General features: G+C 37.5%; 1 protein-coding gene across 1 annotated transcript in view; it reads right to left on the bottom strand.

Moving 5' to 3' along the window:
* LOC129225795 (laminin subunit alpha-2-like) overlaps window positions 1–20,909 on the bottom strand; it is a 220,437-nt gene that overhangs the window by 158,892 nt on the left and 40,636 nt on the right. Inside the window, exon 2 of the mRNA XM_054860304.1 lies at window positions 3,525–3,657. Coding sequence (XP_054716279.1) covers window positions 3,525–3,657 — 133 coding nt within the window. The remainder of the gene's footprint in view (window positions 1–3,524; window positions 3,658–20,909) is intronic.

The raw sequence follows: 20,909 nt of genomic DNA, 5'->3' as shown, positions 1-20,909 counted from the left end.
TTCCAATTTTTAATTTTTCCATATTTATTTAATTATTTCATTTATTTTTGACTTTTGTTTTTCGTGATATTTTTAAGACGCATTAGGCCTTCTTTCATGCTTTTTTCTTCTTTTTCTGACTTTTACTGGGAAAGTAGGCTAAAAAGGTTGTTGTAATGAAAAATCTATAGTTTATTTTTTCTTTCAAACTTAAAATGGCTGTTCCTTACAAAGTTTGAACAATGCTGTACAACAAATGTATAATCTAGTTAGCAATTTCTATTTCAATCCAATTAACCTTTATAAAAGCTTCAAAATGCAGAATTTTATATCCATTTTACAAAATTTCCTCCGGGGGAGAAACCCCCGGCCCCCTAAAATTGGAGATATTCTATTTCCCACTTAAAAGGGAGCCTTGCGTCACTTTCTTGATATCAGCTCCCTCTCTTAAGGTCAATTCAAAAAGGACAGCATGAAAACACACATTAATGAAAATGACACACAAAAAAGTAAAGCATGGACTTATGCATCACAGGAAACAGACAAAAACATGAGAGTGGGGGGCAATAAAAATGTTGTTCAAAAAAAAAAAAAAAAATCCTGCCCTCCCGGGAACTCGGTCCTAAATCCGCCTATGAGTGAACCGTAGTATATAAACATCGTCATTGTGGTATCACAGGCGGAACATTACTGACCATATTTTTCTAACAAAATCGAGTCTTTAATTTTCCTCATCAACACTCTGGGCACGTTGGGGAGTTGAACGTCTCCAAACCAAAGTGCTGTTGAGGACTATCACGAAAATACAAATTTTTTGCAATTCATCGGCGGGAGGTGAAAACACTGCAACAATTGAGCAATTTTGAGGCGTTTTTGCCGCAACATCATACGGTTCGAAAACTCAGACCTTAATGAAGACTATTTATCAAAAAAAAAAAAAAACTACTCCAGATTTTACACAACGCATGGAACTGCGATTTGTTTACAAACAAACAGCGAACGTACATTTTTTTGAGTTTGAATTTTCCTCCATCTTCGGTGCTGCCATCTATTGACTAAGGCTATACTTTTTTCGTTAATTTATTTGGAAAAAAAAAATTCGTCCATCTGTCCTTTTTCCATCTTTTTCTTTTATTCTGTTTTTTTTTTCTTTGAGCAATCATAAATTGTTTACTATCTTCACCAGACCAAAGTTGATGGTGCTCTGATTTTTCAGATTACCATGACGACAGTACTTACTTCCTTTTACAAAATTGGAAATATTGTATTCGCGAAAAAATTTTCACTCAAAAATCGGTCTTAATTTCCATTTTCCTCGCCCCCAAATGAATATTGATTTTTTTTTTCACCCCGACCACACGTGGACATGAATATTGATACTAAGAACGTATAGACACCTGAAGAATCCATTTTGACGATCCCCGAGTTAATTATGAGTTTTCTCGTGACGTCCGTATGTACGTATGTATGTGCGTATGTATCTCGCATAACTCAAGAACGGTACGTCTTAGAAAGTTGAAATTTGGTACATAGACTCCAAGTGGGGTCCAGTTGTGCAGCTTCTCTTTTGTTTGCATTCGGATGTTCCAACGGGGATCTTTTACACTTTTTTGGGTAAAATCATTGTTAATTTCAATGTAAACTCAAGCGATGCTATAATTTGGCAAACACTTGGCAATATATCGCCAAGCTTTTGGTCACCAAGTTTTGTTCCCAACTTAGCGACGAATTTGGCGTTTTCTTTTCTTTTCTTTTTCCTTTTTTTTTTTTTTTTTTTTCTTCTTTTTTAAATCTGGTTTCAATTTGGCCATATGAAGAGAGTTAACCATTGAATCACATTAAAACTGCCAATTTTGGGAAAATTTATTTGTATAAAACGTTTTCTTTGCTTCGGTTTGCAACAGACTTGGAATGAAAGATGAAAGTATTTAAAGTGTTTTTTTTTTTTTTTTTTTGCTCACTCCGAGGCACTATTATTTTTAAATTGGAGTAAAAGGAAGTCATGTGATGCACACATTAGCTCGATTTTAATATCAATTTAGAGAGCGTTACAAACCGTTGGCGTATTTTTTTTTTAATTTAATTTTTTTTTTTTTTTTTTTTTTCAGAGCATAACTCAAGCAATCTTTATATTAAAAAGGGGGAGTTTTGTGCAATATTACGTTTTTTTCAAGGAAAAAAACACCTAATAGATGAACTTAAACAGCGAAATGTCATCATCGGCCGTAAAATCTTTATCTTTATCATCGTATCCTAATCACCATTTATTTATTTATTTTTTTTTTTATGGATATGCCATGTGTGGATATAGACCCATGTGCATACATGCCGGATGCGATGTAAATTCCGTATCCCCCCCCCTTCCTATTTTGTCTCTTTTAGAAAATCACCCGTCTTAATATGACGGGTGCAAATTTCTTGGCCATTTCCATTCCATTTCATTTATAGAAACAAGAAACTCAACGAGTAGGGTGGTCCTATCGCAATTCCTGATTGAGAAAAATATAATTTGAGCTCAAGACTTAAAAATTCAAATGTATGCTGGATGCTGAATTCATTTTAATGCCCCCCCCCCTTTTTTTTTAACAAACTGAAAACGCTCTCCCGCTGAAAGATTTACTCGGTTGTTTACTGCTCAAAAAAAAAAAAGAAGAAAGAAAAGAGGAAGGAGAGGGGGGAAATTCGGAAAGAAATCGAATTCATTGCAAAGAATGAAGAATGACTTTGCCTCGAACTAGGGCCCGATTAAGATATCAGTGGGCCCTAAGTCAAACGGTTTTTCGGATCCCTCCCCCCTTTTTTTTTTGAGTCAATCCATACAATTTAGATAATTTCGGAGCCCCTAAAAAGCAAGGGTCCTAGGTCACTGCCTAGTTGGCTTATTCAGTAATCAGTCCATGCCTCGAACCATGTTTGGAGATTTGCTAAGCAAAATTTCTAACTTGATATTTGTTCATAATACATATATGCCAACTATACACTTAAAAAAAGCTTTTAAAAACTCTTTTATACAGAAGACTTGAATCAAGGAAAGCAAAGCCTCGAAAGCTTGTATTTTCAGGACGGGCCTGATTACTGAATAAGGCAACTAGGCCGTGGCTCATGACTTCCGCTTTATAGGGGCCCCCAAAGCTAATATTGTTTTTGCAAATGACTAAAAGTGTAAGGTTTAACTGCAGGGGGAGTGCTTGACCCCCCCCCCCTATCTTAATCGGGCTATGATGTTATTTGAAAAGCTTTAAAAGCTCAAACTACACTAATTTTTGCTTGCTTTATAAGTGCAGCCTGGAAATAAATTTGTTTATATTAAAAATATTACCTTTTTTTTTTTTTTTTACAAAAAATTTATTTTCGTTTTTGACATTGAATAAAAAGCTTGTCCCACCGACCAGCGACGGAGCAAGTATAGTGTAAAAAGACCTTTTATTTGTACATTTTGTAACAACTTAGTGAAAAAACAAATTAAGCATTCAGTTGGTTAAAAGACCATCTCTTACTAGAAAAACCAATAAATGATGCCCACTCCATCCCATAACTATTCCTACCTGATATGGACATGCTCGACGAGCTTGCAGTACGTTTCCGGCCCCGTCTCGCCGCAGGTTGCATTCACAGTTATCGTGGAGGTGGCAGCAAGGTTGAAGACGTTCGGAAACAAACCACGCGTCTGATCGTCCTCTGTAAGAAATGAAAATATTTGCTTGTTGTAAAAGATGCTGATAAATCAATAGTATAAGTTGCTCTTACCTCATAAGAGCCTGTTGCTACATGGTCTAATTATATTAACTATGCAAAGGCGGCTGGTGCATAAAAAAAAGTGGGAGGTCAAAGGAGGTGTGTAGGGTTAGGGGCAGTGGCGGATCCAGCCGATTGTTTTGGGAGGGGCCATTCGAAGTTTTTGAACTAACTCCGAACTCCCCAGAAATTTTATTAAAATGAAGTTTTAAAAACTCAATTTTCGGTGTAACGAGACATTAGATGAGGTTATGGATTTAGGAATCTCCCTTGAAAATGTTTCAAAATTTAAATTGCCGAGTAATTTTTGAAAATTAGGAAACTAAAAACGCATTTTGTCTATTTTTGATGATGTACCGAGAAAGGTCAGGTTTCAGATGCTGGCCCCAAAATAGTTTTTGAAAATAAAGTTTAGAAACCAAAATATTCTGTCATTATGAATGCTCTTATAGCTCTTCAGCTGTCCATCCCGAGAATGCACCTTTAGGTAATGTTTGCTTACATTTAAGGAAGAGTGAAGGTGCTTAGAATCCTTCCTTCCTGGAAATATTTTGCATTTGAGTCTCCAAAAATTCGATTTTTTAACTATATATTTATACATATTTTAGAAAGGGATGGAAAATTCGTGAGCTCCTCCAAAAACCTCCTTTTAAAGCTTTCATCACGGTATAAACTAGGGAGGGGAGGGGGTCCTATCAAAGATCGTTTGTAATTGAAGTTCCAAAAAATTTCATTTAAGTTGCTTTTAAGCAAGTTAACTGATAAGGTCTGGTAACTGATAAGGTCAGGATAAGCTAGTTTCCGTTCACATTTTTTCCAAATAAAAGACTTAAAATGCAATTTTTTGCTACACATCAAGGTATTTGTGAAAGGGCATGGGAATAGGGGGGTTCTCTCCCTAGTTTCGAAATTAAAGCCATAAAAACGAAAATTTAGGCTCTCTTTGGTCTTATGAACAATAGGTATACTCTGAGAACAGCAGCATTTAGAGATCGTCCAAGTGTCTGTAGTTGGAATCAAGAAATAATATGTTAGAGATGGAGAAAATTTTTGGAAATAAACGTTTTGTTTCGAGGGTAGAGATATAATTTATCTCCCAATTAAGGCCTATGCTTCTTTTTCAGTAAAACACATGTGTTTAAATTTTTTTATCTTCCCATAATTTTTTTTTTCTTAAAAAAATTCTTACAATCACAAGGCTTTGGGAGGGGCCATGGCCCCCATGGCCCCCCCTCTAGATCCGCCTCTGGTTAGGGGGCAGGTCCCCTAAAACTTTTTTTCCTCTAAATTTGGGCTACAATTTTGAACTTTAACATTAATGATGAAATAACTTCTAAAAAATGTGGAATATGTTCTCAAATTTCAGAACGGATGGTCACCGACTCATCGTATTTTAACCCATTCCAATTCAAAGTTCCATTGTTATGAAATAATACGAAAAATGTCCATTTATCAGGAATTTTTAGCTTTTATTTTCATGAAATAAATCAATTCATCGTGTAAAAACCCCCCAATAAATCGTTAATTTGTGCCTCTGAAAAATGAGGGGGCAAGGCCCTTTTACCTTTGAAAGTAAAGTTGTAAAGTTTCCACCCTTGCCACCCCCCCCTCCCGTACAAGCTTCCTATGTATGCGTTTTTTTCTTCCTCTCTCTCTCTTTTTTTTCTTTTTTTTTTGTGTATGTGTGTGTGATTTGCAATTTTACCAATCTTGAGGCAAATTCATAAGACAATGACGATTTGGCCATTTGGCCTGTACGTTTTCCTCTATTTGAATAATTCACTAACTCAATATAAAAGAATGCCCTGGTAGTAAATTTCTTGAACAATACTTGAAGGTTGTTGTTGTTGACGTACGTCACTCCAAAGACCCAAGCCCTATATTCACTGCGCGAATGGAAAGGGAGCGACTCCTGGGAGAGAAGTCCACTTTTGGCCTTAACAGATGGCCTCAATACGTACACAATTGAAGCTTAGTTTCGAAGGGGAGGCTGCAGCAGCTATACACACATGGTAACTGATAGTGACCGACCACGTGGACGTACGATCGCACGGATTTAACTAGCACGTTCTCCACTTCTACTCGTGCACATGCGTATGATGGGGGTTTGGTGTCTTCGAGCTTCGAACCCAGAATTCCCCGACCCTGAGTCTAGCGCAGTGGCGGATACAGTCGGCGGGCAACCGGGCATTTGCCCGGTGGGCCGGTCATGTTTGGGCCGCTCAGTTGCCCTGTCTACAAACAACAAAATGTAAATACCGATACGTAAATTCTCTAGCTTCAGTCCCTCTTAACGCTTAGGCTGAAGCCCGCGCCGCGGGGTGGAGAGGGCAAGGACGGCGCCAAGGGGGCCGGGGGGGGGGATGCTACACCACCTCAGTTTTTCAGAAATGCGGCCGCCAATTTCATTTTAGTAATGCAATAAAAAACAGGAAAACGTTGGCAGTGTTAAAAAGTTAACATACTTTTGCCCAATTGCCAGTTTCAGTTACAAATGACAATTCACATTTACTTTACTTATGAATGACAATTAGCAATTGTTATGAATTGTATTTCATAACAATTGCAATAAAAGTGATATTTTTTAATAAAATTTTAATATAAAATGCAATTTTAAAACACAATTTAGAGCATCCAAAGTACGACATTATTAAGACTATTTAAGTAAAAACCTCCGAAATGTGCGTTTCTAACACTTTTTACGAAAAATGAAGCATTCAGTTTCCCTCAGTATCCCTCGAAGGGTTCAAATCCACAGTTTAAGACCCTGAGAGACCCTTAGTTAAGACAGTTAAATTTGAACGTGATTAGATTTAAAAAAATAATAATAATAATAAAAACATGGATCTCAGGGGTCGCCGACAACCCTACCCTTTCTACCATTTACCTTTCCTTTTTTTTTAATAAAAAATATCATCCTGAAAATCAGAGTTCAAGTGGAGAAAAATACACAGGCCCCCAAAATATGGTTTATCTAGGAGAAAAATTAAAATGCAGCGAGAGAGATTTAAAATATTGAAATAAATAGTCACACCAATGTTTGAATGTGAAACAAAACTTTATCAAGAGGTGAAGAAGATTATGAAATTAAAATAAAATGTAAAGTGGAAAAAAGGCCTAATGTCATTAAGGTTATTTTAGGTCACCAAAGTATCAGTAGTCCAGTCAATAGATACATTTTACCTTGCAAAAAATGGGGGTCAAAGATTTTATTTTTTTAATTTGCACATATTGGTGCCGACATGGAAAAACCAAGTTATCCAACACGAAAGACCCCGGGAGAACTTTTGGGGGCCAAAAAACCACAAAAATTTATGACTTTTTTTGTTTTTTCCAAAATATCTCCGAAACGGTTCAACTTAGAAAAAAGTTTTAAATGTAAAGTTTAAAGAACATAAAATTTCCTACAACTTTTGTATTTACAACTTTTTTGTAGCACAAATAACAAGCTTGCTATAGCTCTTTGAAAATAGGCAGTTTTCCTCCACTCCGAAAAAAAAAGCTTTCACACTGAAAGCAAGGCGTCATAATTATTAGAACTTCAATAGAAACTTTAGTTTCAGAGAGTTTATCGACAGTAGAGTAGTTTGAGTTTCTTGCTCACCCCCCCCCCCCCCCCCCCGCTGGACACAGTAGCAATTCTGGCTGACAGATTAGTTCCCACACTCCAAAAACAAACGATGTATTATGAAACTGAAATACATATATACGCATTCATTTAAAGCACATACGACGATGCAATAATAATTTAAAAAAAAAACCTTCCCCACTGCTCACGAACTAACTTTTTTGATCTGCAGAGGTAGTCTTCATCAGACTCCAATAATAGGTGATATATTGTTATTTGTAACTGGATTACACAATATATACATTCGAGGGATATAATTCGTACATTCTAGTCTAATTATTGCAAACAAAGATGCGATTTTTAAATATTAATGTGAAGGAATGAATATTAGGCAGCTAATAAGCAAACAATCAACACAGTCATGCATCTATGTTCTGATACAATAATAATAATAAACCCTCCCCCACCGCTCACGAACTAATATTTCTAGTCTGACAGAGATAGTCTTCAGTCAGACTCCAATAACATATGATTTATATTGCAGTTTGTAATTGAATTACAAAATCTTCTCATTAATTTAAAGCACATAATTCGTACCATCTATTCTATTACAAGCGAAAATGCAATATTCGAATATAAATGTGAATGAATAAATATTAGGGTGATAATAAGCAAACAATAGACATAAAAATGAATAAATAAACGTACAATAGTAATACGTAATGGACACTTTGAAAAAATTCTGCAGAAACTGACTTTTTGAGGCATGAAAAACCCAAAAGAATTACCTTACAAAATGAAAATCCAACTGTAGAAGATTAATACATACATCTAAATTACAGAGAGATTCATTCGACCTTAAAGCAAATAGAGAAATAACAACAAAATACGCTGTTTATCTTCTTCGAAGCCGTTTTGAAGGTTCAGGTTCTCCCAGTTCAGAATCTGTAGGGGATAGAAAGAAGCTGTGGTCCTTTAATTGTTCATCTCCTTGTTGCGGTAATTCCAAAAGCTCCTGGAACAAATTATCTTCTTCAGCAGTCTCATCCAAAGATGAAATTTCTGCAACATTTTCACAATTTGTGCCACTGCACTGTTTGCACGTACTGGAGCATTTTAAACCTGCCTTGTGACAAGAACAGGCTCCAGTACAATTTTTCTTGCAGGTACAAGGTACAATCTTCAAAAGATTCTGAGTAAATGAATCTCTTTTCGTGTCAACATGCATTAGACCTTGCGTCCTGCGTTCCCAACCCCATTTCTCTGGATCAATTATGTTGCCCAACCAACTTTGAATTTGGTGGTAGAACCGATATGAGTGATAACGTCCAGCATGCCCCCCCCCCCCGCACGTTGGACGTAGCCCTGCAAGATTTATCTTAGCCCTGTATACTAGTTTTATAAAAAGATTAAATTGCAAAGTATCCAAAGATAGGTTCAAATACTTTACGTCACCTGTGTATAATATTTGCAAAATGTTTTCTCCAGCTGCAGCTAAGGAAGGCATCATGATGACAGATTGGATCCATAAATACTTCAATAGCTTCCTTAATTTTAGGAGGGTTTTTTTTTTTTTTTTTTTGACTATTTTGTACAACTTAATTTTGCCTTGGCCAAAGATTGCCGAAGTCGTATCACACCCACTAGACGCATGGATGAAAAGAATATTGCTGGGGTCAAACTTAAAAGATTTAGTGGGGGAAAAAACAAATCACAAGCATTCCCTCTTCCAGGTTTTAAAAAGAACAAGTTGCTGAAAGGCTGTCCTAAAGCTGTCATCAGTCCTCTCGCTCACTACAACAACCTTTTCAATTTCTTTTGCCTTTGAAAGAGCAGTAAGTGAGTGAGTCGGCATCATCTTGAGTCTGCCTGACTTCAACACCACACTCTTCGAAATATGTCTCAAGAAGTAGAATAAGACAATTCTTTTTGTTATAATTTGCTAGAAATCTTTCTTTAGGAATTTAGTTAACATGTTAGGTTCAACCATTACTTCAAGAGAAGAGATTGATTGCTCATTGATATGGCATTTGTGACAGGCAGTGTGAATTGTCACTTCTTTTAAGAACTTCAAAAAACGCTGATGTTCTTCATTTTGCCGTTTTGCGCTGCATCTTTGAAGATTTTCTGTTCCCTTCTCCTTCAATCTTTATTTCGCATTCATGCAAACTTATTTCAAAAAAAAAAAAAAAATAATGATAATAATAATAAAAAAAAAACACCTTGGTCAGGCGTAATCATTTCTAGGAAAAAAATTGTAATTCAGAACACACAAATTGATAAAACATACTCTCGCGCAAACCCTGAAGTGACCAACATGAGTAGTTAATGAGTCGATTCATCTCATTTGGAGAAAAAAAGGGGGGGGGGATGGAATGGGGTTGTTTTGTTTAAACTAAAGAGAACGGAGGCATTTACCCTCAGCTGTGAAAGACAAATGATTTCCAAGGTCATACTGCCGGTGTTTCTCCTTTTTTCCTCCGTTATCCGATGCGCTTTCACGCACTTCGCTGAAGGGGTTCAGACAGGGGCGGCAAGTAGGGGGGGCGAGAGGGGGCAGTCGCACCCTCAAATTTTTTGAGATTAATGGTAAAAAATGAGTAAATTCAATTTACGTAAATCACAAACCAATGTTCATGAAAGAAGAATCTTGCTGGTTCTTCGTAATGGTTGAAGAGACTCGACATATTTTCAGACATGATCAAGTGTTTTCCGTTTTTTTTTTTAAATAATTAGAAATTCATCAAGCTTTTACCGGCCTTTTCAAAACAGAAAAAACTGATGAAGAATCATAGTTAATTTTAACTAAAGACGTAAACCTCATATAGGCTAAATATTTCATTCTTGTGTGCTCTGTGTAACGATGGTTAAGAGAAACCTGTGCAGTGGTGTGGTTTTATGATTTCCACTAAATACCTTGGTATTTTACATTCATTGTTACGCTCATATTTTAAGTGTGTCTATTCAATAAGTGTTCATCACTTTCTTCTGCTAGAAACACATTTCAACTGCTAAATGCATAGTATACTTTCATAGATACGTCTTAGAAATACGTACTATTTTTGAAAAAAATATCTCACATCAACAAATATCTTTTCTGTGGGCTAAAGAGCCCACACAATGCAATCTCAGCATGACACAAGAGGGTCTTCAAGAGGCAATACAAGATGGTCTCTTAAACCATAAAAACCCTTCTCGATAATTTCAAAGTAGTGATTTTGGAAAACAGCTCTTTCAATAATGAAGAAGCTAATGTCCTTCAACATGTCTTCAAATGAATTTTTATTCGTTTTGTTTGTATTGCGGAGAGTTTTCAAACAATGCTTTACTCTATCAAAACATCTTCAATCAGCTAACCTTAATTTTTGGACTGTTCAAGCTTCAGTGTAAGCTACAATTGAAACTAGTTTTAAATTTCACCTGGATGTATATTTCAACCAAGCGTGGATTTTTTCAAAAAAATTCTTACTTCAGAGAATTTTAAAAAGGTGCAAAGAATATTCAAATGAATTTAGAAAAGGTGACCAAAATGCACATGAAGTAAAGTCAAACCTTGATTTAACATATTGTATAAAATAATAGATTCAGTTTCTAATAAATAACACAAGATTTGATGATAAATATTTTCCTGTATTGTTGGCTCTATATTATCTGAATTGGATGTTGAAAGCAAAAAATAAATTGTTTCAATTAAGAGTAAAATTTATTGCATGAGGCAATAAGAATTGTTTAGAGACTAGCCTAGAATAGACTATTCTATGATGAAAAATGAAGATCATCACAATTTTTAAAGTTACCTGGGTGAATTTGAAGAGCAAGATGCGAAAAGTGTGTTTTCATACGCAACATAGTTATTTCAATTATTTTTCAACCATTCCAGTCAGTTCAGCTCGTAGAGAAAAATCATTTTCGTGTTTCAGGAGGTAAGAGAAATATTTTCGAAGCACAATGGGGGGAAAAAACTTAGCTGAAAAAAGATCATGGCTTGCTGGATTAGTAATGTGGGCATTGCTGGATTAGTAACAAGGTTTCCTGTTCTTCCCTATTTTAAAAATCAAGCATCAAAACTTTATTAAAAGGTTGAAATTGTAATACCAAAACACTTGGTTTGGATAACATATTCTAAAACGAACTACAAATTTTGTTATAAAAATTTAAATTGTTTTTAAACATTTATTTTTATTAATTTTAAACCTATATCATGATTACTTGCTGTTAGCCAATATGTGTTTCGGTTCCATATTGTGGTAATTCATATTTAAGAAACTCGACCCCCCAAATGAAATGCTGAAATGCCGCCCCTGGGTTCAGAAAAAGTGTGACTTTCAAGAAGCTGTAACTCGCTTGCTTTTCATGCTACAAAAATGTTGTAATGACAAAAGTTGAAGGAAATTTAATCCTCTTTAACATTTGTATTGGAAGTTTTTTTGTAATTTTAACCATTTTTGAGATATTTTGAAAATACTACAAAAAGTCACAAATTTTTGGGGGGTTTCGGCCCCCAAAAGTTCTCCCGAGGTCTTTCGTGTTGGATAACTTGGTTTTTTCATATTGGCACTAGTATACACAAATTTAAAAAATAAAATCTTTGACCCCATTTTTTGTAAGGCAAGCCCGTTTTTTTCTACCTATTGACTGGACTACAGGTCAGTTCATAAAAAAAGTTTTGTTTTTTTGTTTTGTTTTTCCTGCGACCGCAGATGGCTTGCATTTCAAGCAAATAAAAATACCAGGCTGGAAATTGAAAATTTTAATATGACAAATCTAAGTCTAAATGGGCTTGAAAGAGAAAACTGTAGGATGGTGATTCTTTTATTTTTTATCAGTAGTTAAAATAAATAGATAAATAAAGATTGGGGCGTAGCCAAAAGGGAGGGATCCAAAAGCTTATATCTTCCTTTTTAAGTCACTACAGCTAGCCTAAAGTGCGTTTTTAAAACTTTGCTTTTAGGAATTCTCGGGAAAACGCCCTTAGTTTAACGTAATAAAAGATGGCTCCAACAGCGTAATTGGGATTTCAGCTTCGAAAAACTTCGAGAAAAGAGCGTTTCCGGTGCAAGCTACCTAGAAACTTCCCCTCCCCATCATTAAAGAGCGTCAGAAATCAGGGTCGAAAAAATTTCGGAAGTCCCTTGAACATTTTCTCATAACATCATCGAAGATTGTCAAAAATTACCTTTTTTGAACTTCAATCTCAAAAAAAAAAAGAGGAGAACCCTCGAATCTCTCTTTCCCCCGCAACAAAATCATGGCAGAAGAGTTTTTTACCTATTCCCAAAAATTAAATTAAAACCTCAAATTAAATATAGACACCAAACAATTTTTGTAACTGGCCATAATCATTTCCCTATCTACGTATACTTCGTTTCTCACTTTCAGATTCTGTATCAAGTAAAGGTTCATGTCGTGGTGTCATGGACTCCCAGGTACACACCAGACCTTTATATCTTCCACTAATCTAATCTTTTCACATTAAATATAACCCCTCTCTTTTTCCTTCTGAAAATCTTCGCACAGCTTTCTTTCATCCTCATGAGAATAAATTAATACACACCCTCTTTTCATTCTTAGCCAAAGGGGTATCTTGTTTAGGGTTTTTAAATTTAAATTATGAACTCATGTAATAAAAACTTAAAATTTAATAAACTGTTTTGTTTTCAGTCCTCCCCCCCCCCCCCCCACTCTCGCCTTCCCCGAGAAGTGAACATAGTGGTTGACATTGTCTATTTTTGTCTTACAGAACTATTTTCATTTAGTGCCAATTTTTGGTTTTTATGCCATTTATCACGCAGCTTTATAATTATAATCATTCTGCATTTTTAATGTATTGTATTGTACTTCTTATTGTGTTTTGAACATTCAAATTCTAATTGTGACAAATAACGGAAGTCTCTAAAGGTGTATGTATATGCATAACAACACCAAAGACCGTCTACAGTGTTGCGTTGATAGGATTTTGTTTCGAAAGTTTACTATTGATCTTCTCTTTTTCTTAACATTACAAAAGATATTTAAAACACCGTTTCCGAATCTACAGCATCGAAAATTTAAAGGAAGCCCCCCCCCCCCTCCCTCGTCATCATCAGTAAAGCACGTCAGAAATCTCTGTTTTAATGCTTCAATTTTGGAAAAAATCTAGGCAGAGCCCCGCCATTACTCCTTCTCCTAAAATCATTGGAGGTCAGTTAAAGTTTCGTTTTTGGAAATTAACTTTTAAACAACTTTCTATGCCCTAGTTTTTATCAAAGAAAGCTTAGAATCACGTTCTTAAGACTTCATTTTAAGCAAATTCTTAGTTGATGCTGCTCGAATCTCTCCTTTCACTAACATCGCTCAAAATTTTCTAAAACCGCGTTTTCAGAGCTAAGATTTTGAAAATTTCCTGGACGCCATCTTCCTAACATAATTGAGAATAATATAAAATCCAATTTCGGAGTTTCACTTCCAAAAAATGGCCAAAGGAGGGCCTTCGAACTTCCGCTCTCCCTACATCACCAGAGAATATCTAAAATTGCATTTTTAAGACTACAATTTTAAAAAAATTCCGGGGGAGAAACCCCCGGACCCCATATTTTTGATCTAATGTTAAACTTACAATTAGGTTTATATTGCTAATATTTGATGCAATGACTCCCATAAGCAAGAAAATAAATCTATTCTCTTTCTCTGTGTATTGCTGTATGTGTTTGACAAAATTAAGGGGTCAACCTGCCTCCCTAATATCCTTTCTATTCTAACAAAAGTTATGTTAGAAGATATTATTACGGAAATAAACAACAAAGCTTCAATCATTTAAAAATATTTAAATAGATTATTTTACTCCCTCCCCTTTTTTTTACAAACCAAGATTCAGCTTAGCTTGTATCAATTGATACCCCATTAAAATCCCCATTTAATTACCTCATTAAAACACAGAAAGGATCGGTTCCGTTTTTTTTTTTTTTTTTTTTTTTAGTATTTAATTTTTACGAATGATTTCTTCATATTTAAGGGATACCGTTTCCCAATCGTTTGGTAAAAAATAGTATTAGGAGCTATGGGGCCGCGACATCCTTTATGCCAGGGCCGATTTCTTGAACCAATCCACCACTGGTCTAGCACCCTCTCCACTAAGCTAATATGGAGGGAGATTTTAGTTATAATCCCTCTCATATACAAGCTGCTTTTCCCAGCACTTTTAGATGAATTAATGCTTTTAATCAATTTTGAGTCATAGATAAATAACTGGAAGGATTCGGTATTTATGATATCGATTCAAGATCGGATCTATGGGGATCCCACTCCCCATTGAAGCAACCAAGAAAAGCTTAAAACTGCGTTTTGTGGACTTCAAAAAGAAGAAAAAAGTTTCGAGAAAATACTTGGGGGAGATCTCTCATACCCTATTTGTTCCCAAATATTACACTAACAGCTCCCCGCCCTCCCCCCTCCTTCTGGTTTGTGAGCTTCTATTTTATTATGGACTCCCTCCAAAACCAGAAGCTGGATCCACCCTTGTCAGCAGCATAGCCAGCAGGGCTGCGGAGTTGGAAGGAAATTAACCTACTCCGACTCCGGTAATTTTAGAACCAACGACTCCGACTCCAAGCACTGGCAAAGTTTCGGACTTTGAGAGGAAATGACCGACTCCAACTCTTAGAACTTTAAACCTTCGACCCCCTCATTCCGGCTCCGACTCCTTAACTTCGAAATTAGTCCGACTCCGACTCCAAAGCCCTGATGGCAAGTCAGAGTACAGTAGATCTCTGATAATTCGGATTAATTGGATCCGACCCAATCCGGAATATCGAAAATCCGGATTATCGGGAGAATGAAATAAATAAATAAATAAAACATACTTACTGAAAATCACCTTTATGCGAGGATCAACCCTCTCACGGGCAAGACCGTGTTATATCGTTCTTTGAGAGTTCCGTTATTTCTCTGCAATACAACTTTTGCATCAACTTTTTTTCCCTGTCGGGGAAAAAAAATTGATGCAAAAAATGCATTACCAAGAAAAGGGAACTCAATCAACGACATTACACGGTCTTGCCCGTGAGAAGGTTAAACAAATTAATCTTATGGAAATTTGACGATTGCTCCTCAAATTTAAAAAAAAAAAATCGATCAAATCAATCGATCCGGATTATCCGGAGATCCAGACTAATGGGGTCCGAATTTGCGGGGTTCTACTGTAATTCACTTTTTTGCAAATGCATTTTCTACAAAAGTTTTCGGTATAAAAAAACTTTCCAACTCTTTTTCTAGTGGACCTCTAAGGGTAGGGTAGACCTAGACAGCGTATCACAGCAACCAAAAAACCACTGTGGGGTCATTGAATTCTGTATCAACTGTTGCTCTCTTGAGATAACAACTGAGGCGAGTATTACATCCTCATTTAAGTTAGAATTGTTTTCTTTGTTTTGTCTGCAACAATCTATTTGGAATTGAAAGATAAATAAATACACCAAGTGTCAACTATAAAATAATTAAGAACGGTATATTATGATCGTGCAAAACACTGAGAAGAAACAATGAGAATTGCTTACACAACGAAATGAAGAATCTGAAGCATGTTGTTGAGAAAATACTCCATTGTGATGTGATCTTATCACTATTTCACACTTACGGCGCGGCGGCGGCGATTCGTGAAAGGTCAAAATTGGTCAGCTCAGTAGAACTAGGTTCGACGGTTCGAATTTTTCCGGGGGGGGGGGGGGCAAGGGTATATACCCAAAGTAAATTATACCAAAAAAAAAGTTTACTTACATGTAAATAAATTAATATTCCGAACTGGATCGCCCCGGACTCAAATTTTTAGGAGGGCTGAAATTCTCAATTTGCCGAAAGGAACCTCAAATTTTACCGAATAAAACTCCAAATTTTGCCAAATAGAACTACAAATTTTGCCGAATTATGATAATATTTCCGAATTGTCAAAGAAAATTTGCTGAATAAGGAAATCATTGGAAGGTCACTCAGACCTCCCAAAGATTCCAAAGCCAGGAGGAAGCCATTAAATCTCCTGACCTCCCTAAATGACGAGATTGAGTATGAGTAGAATCTCGTTTATCCGAACCCTCGTAATTCGAACGCCACCAAGATGAAATTCCTTTTTTTTTCAATAACTTTCTTTTTACTGAAATATTTTTTATGTTCTATGTTAATTATTAATTAAATTCACAATGTTTTATAATACAAAGCATCTCTCTCTTTTCTGATACACTAATGATCTATTTCTAGCTGCTGTTATGTACAGAACATGTGAAAAGCACCATATGTTCTGTAATCCGAATCCGAACAATTTTATAGTCCGAACTCACAATTAGTTCAAATTAAAGAGGTTCCACTGCTTGAACGGAAAGAATTAAGAGCAGGGCGATGAAAGATCAAGAGTGGGATATATTTCTGGTCGTCAGTGGCGAGTAAAAGCTAATAAATTAGTCACCACTCCTTTCCCTTTCTTTCTAGCCGCTATATTTTTTGTAAACCAAAAAAGTAACTAAACAACAAAGCGCCTTTACCTTAATAACAATAGTAAACCACGCAATTAAGCACAAATTAGCAAAGCGTTGAAGACATGTGTTTCGGAGTTTCAAGGAACCTTTTCTCTAATGACTTTTTATTCCATAGCTCACACTTCGCTGCATTGAAAAAGGGATTCCTGGAAACCACGAAACACGTGTCTGAAATCAGTTTTCTATTTTGTGCCTGACATTACTTTGTTTACTATAGTTACTTTGTGGCACCATAAGTATTGTTACAAATCCTGTAAATAGTAATTATTGTAGGAACGTAACCTGTAAATAGTTTCCCGTAATGAATATACAACCCCTTTTTCATATGGCTAAAATATACGACCCCTATTCCCTTTTCGTTCATTGATAAAATTTGCTAACGGTCAACGCATTTCGAGAAGCGTGTGGAATATTTGAGAAAATTCTTTTCGGTGTATTTAAGCCGTTAGCGATGGATAAACAGTTAGTTTCGATTGAGGATTTCGAACTGAGCGTGTGTATTTGCTCTGTTTATAGCGAGGCATTTCGCTGTGTTGTTTTCGTATTTGGAAGTAAATACGTGTGTAAACGTCGAGTTTACGGTGTTGTGTGATAATTGCTTAATTGCTGATGAATAATTTAGCAGTGGTTGAAGATCTTTCCTGTACATAGTGTAAATAAATTTCCTGTGTTTTTATCAAGAACTGTGTCTTCATTTCAAGAAAGTGGAAGTCGCACCGAATCCGTTACAATTTGGCGCCCAACGTGGGGCTACTTCAGGACTTTCTTGCAGTAAGTGTGACTTTGGACATTTCTTCATAAAAACTTTTTGAATTTGGACTTTAATTTTATGGTGATTACTCGCGCAATGGATGAACAATTAAAAAATGATATGGCGGCTAATCAAGAACAATTAAAAAATGATATGGCGGCTAATCAAGAACAATTAAAAAATGATATGGCGGCTAATCAAGAACAATTAAAAAGTGATTTGACTGCAAGTATGTTGGCAAATCAAGACCAGTTAAAAAGCGATTTAACGGTGCTGAAAAAGGACTTAACGTCTAACCAAGAAGAAATTAAAAACGACCTTATTTCGGTAAAGACTGTGATGGAAAATAAATTTAATGACATAGAGCATCGAGTTGATGCTATTGAAGAAAAATTTAATACCGTTGAAAGCCGATTCAATGCTGTAGAAAATAAATTTGAAGATGAAGATAGAAGATTTCATCTATTTAAAGAAGAGATCTTTAAGGACGTGGAAAGGAGATTGGCGACCGCGGAAAGCAGCTCTGTACAGTTTGGCGCTCCCACATCGGTTGCTCGACCGTCCATTAAACTTGCCACATTTGATGGGAAAACTTCGTGGCAAGTTTACAAAACTCAATTCATGATAGTGGCGGAAGCGAACGGATGGGACTCTGCTACCAAGGCCTGTCATCTTGCAGCATCCCTGAGAGGTGACGCAGCGGACATTCTCCAGACCCTTCCGGACAGCCAGCGCCTGGATTTCGCCGCCCTCACAGCTGCGTTGGAGCTTCGCTTCGGTGAGAAGTGCCAGAAAGATTTCAGCCGACTCCAGTTGAAGTCCCGTTTCCAGAAAACTGGGGAAACCCTGCAAGAGCTTGCGGCGGACATCGAGAGACTGTCTCATCTTGCTTTTTACGACTGCCCTGCGGATGTTCGAGACAACCTGGCACTCAACTACTACATCGACGGGGTTCGAGATCCGGAAATCCAGAAAGCTCTACGGATGGCGGATGTCAAAGACCTGAATTCTGCTGTTGTGTATGCGATGAGATACGAGGCCGCCCAAGAAGCAACCCGTGTGGATCGCCATCTAATCCGGACTCAGGAAGCTGATGAGTCTGATTCCAGGTCGTCCCACCTCGCTGAACTTGAGAGACAACTCGGTGACTTGACAAGACATCTGAGCAGCATAACAGCCCAGAAGAAACAAGAGCAGAAGCGCTGGAAATGCGGTAGTGAAGGACACCTGCGAAGGAGTTGTCCGGCTCGCCAAGCTACGCGAGGGAAGGAAATCACCACCACTAGAGCTCTGCAGATTTCCTCTTCTAGTAGTGGCAGTGATGGACTTTTCATTTACGCACATGTAAATGGGAACCCCTGCAGACTGATTGTTGACACTGGAGCCAATGTGACAATCATTAGGACAGATGTGGCTCGTGAATTTGGATTGAAACTGCTGTGGACATCGCCACGCGTAAGTCTCCAGACTGTGACAGGTGATAAAATCGAGATTGACGGTAAAGTGGACTTGGAAATAGTGTTTGGGAATGCCACCTACCATCATACGGCATTCGTCGCTAACATCACGGACCCCTTCATTCTCGGATTGGACTTTTTGAAGAAATATGACTTCACTCTCGACTTCAAGACTAATGAGCTGCACTCGATGAGAGAAGACATAGCCGTTTTCCCTGCAGAAAGTGATGTAAAATCCGCTCATCAAATAATAGCTCAAACAGATTTATCGATTCCCTCAAGGTCAGAATCATTAATACCTGGCTCCCTTGAAGAAAGCAATAGTTTTCGATTTGGACTCATTGAATACCCTAACCTAAGCAATAACCTAAAAGGAGTGCTGGTAGCATCTACGCTTGTAGACCTTTCTAAGGATGTAATTCCTGTGAGAGTCGCCAACGTGAGTGAAAGGCCAAGGAATATCCGGAAAGGTGAAGTGTTAGCAACTTGTACTCCAGTAAACTGCATCATTAGAAGAATCAATTCCCCCGAGACTGTGTCTTCTGAGTCCTTGACATCGAAGTTAATTGGGAGTGCACCATTAACGAAAGACCAAAGAACTGCTGCGGAACAATTGGTGGATGACTTCAAGCATCTGTTTTCATCTACATCGGAGGATGTTGGCCGTACGAATTTAACGCAGCATAGGATCTACACTGGAGAACACCCCCCTATTAAACAGCATCCAAGACGACTACCGTTCGCAAAGAAGGAAGAGGTTGAGACCCTCCTGAAAGAGATGAAGGAGAATGATGTAATCGAACCCTCATCCAGTCCTTGGGCCTCTCCCATCGTCTTGGTCCGAAAGAAAGATGGCTCCACCAGATTTTGTGTCGATTACCGACGGCTGAATGAAATCACCAAGAAAGACAGCTACCCTCTTCCACGAATAGACGACACCTTGGACACTCTTTCCGGACACAAGTGGTTTTCGACCCTGGACTTGAAGAGCGGCTACTGGCAGGTTGAAATACACCCTGATGACCGAGAGAAGACAGCGTTTACAACTGGACAAGGCTTATGGCAGTTTAAAGTGATGCCCTTCGGCCTCTGCAATGCACCAGCTACGTTCGAGCGTCTTATGGAGACAGTATTAAGAGGACTTTCCTACGAATCCTGTCTGGTCTATTTAGACGATATCATTATCGTGGGACGCAGCTTCGAAGAACATCTGGCAAATCTTAGGAAGGTGCTGCAAAAGCTTAAGGAAGCCAATCTGAAGTTAAGTCCGTCCAAATGTAATTTGTTCCGCCGGGAAGTGAACTATCTTGGTCACATCATCTCTTCTGAGGGTGTGCAAACCGATCCAGAGAAGGTATCTGCGGTCAAGAGTTGGAGTCGTCCCGAAAACATCCATCAGCTGCGAAGCTTCCTGGGGCTCTGCACCTACTACAGGAAGTTTGTAAAGGGTTTTTCCAACATTGCACGACCTTTGCATAAGCTGACGGAGAGCAAGCAAAAGTTCGAATGGTCCAAAGAATGCGAAGATGCATTTCTACGACTGAAGGAGGCTTTAACATCAACGCCTATCCTCGCCTATCCTCAGCCTGAAAAATCCTTCATCTTGGACACTGATGCGAGCAACGAGGGCATCGGAGCTGTTTTATCCCAAGAAATTGACGGAAATGAACATGTCATCGCTTACTGGAGCAAATGCTTATCAAAGTCGGAGCGAAATTACTGCGTCACCAGAAAGGAGTTACTGGCCATAGTGAAAGCTGTAGAACACTTCCATCATTACCTGTACGGCCGAAAATTTCTGCTTCGGACAGATCATGCCTCATTAACTTGGCTTTTGAACTTCAAAAATCCGGAAGGTCAGATAGCCAGATGGATACAGCGGCTCCAGGAATATGACATGGAGATCAAGCATCGAAAAG

This window comes from Uloborus diversus, chromosome 7 (genome assembly GCF_026930045.1).
Source record: "Uloborus diversus isolate 005 chromosome 7, Udiv.v.3.1, whole genome shotgun sequence".
Classification (NCBI taxonomy): domain Eukaryota; kingdom Metazoa; phylum Arthropoda; class Arachnida; order Araneae; family Uloboridae; genus Uloborus; species Uloborus diversus.
The sequence above is the reverse complement of the archived record's forward strand: the minus strand, read 5'-3'. Positions and strand labels throughout refer to the sequence as shown.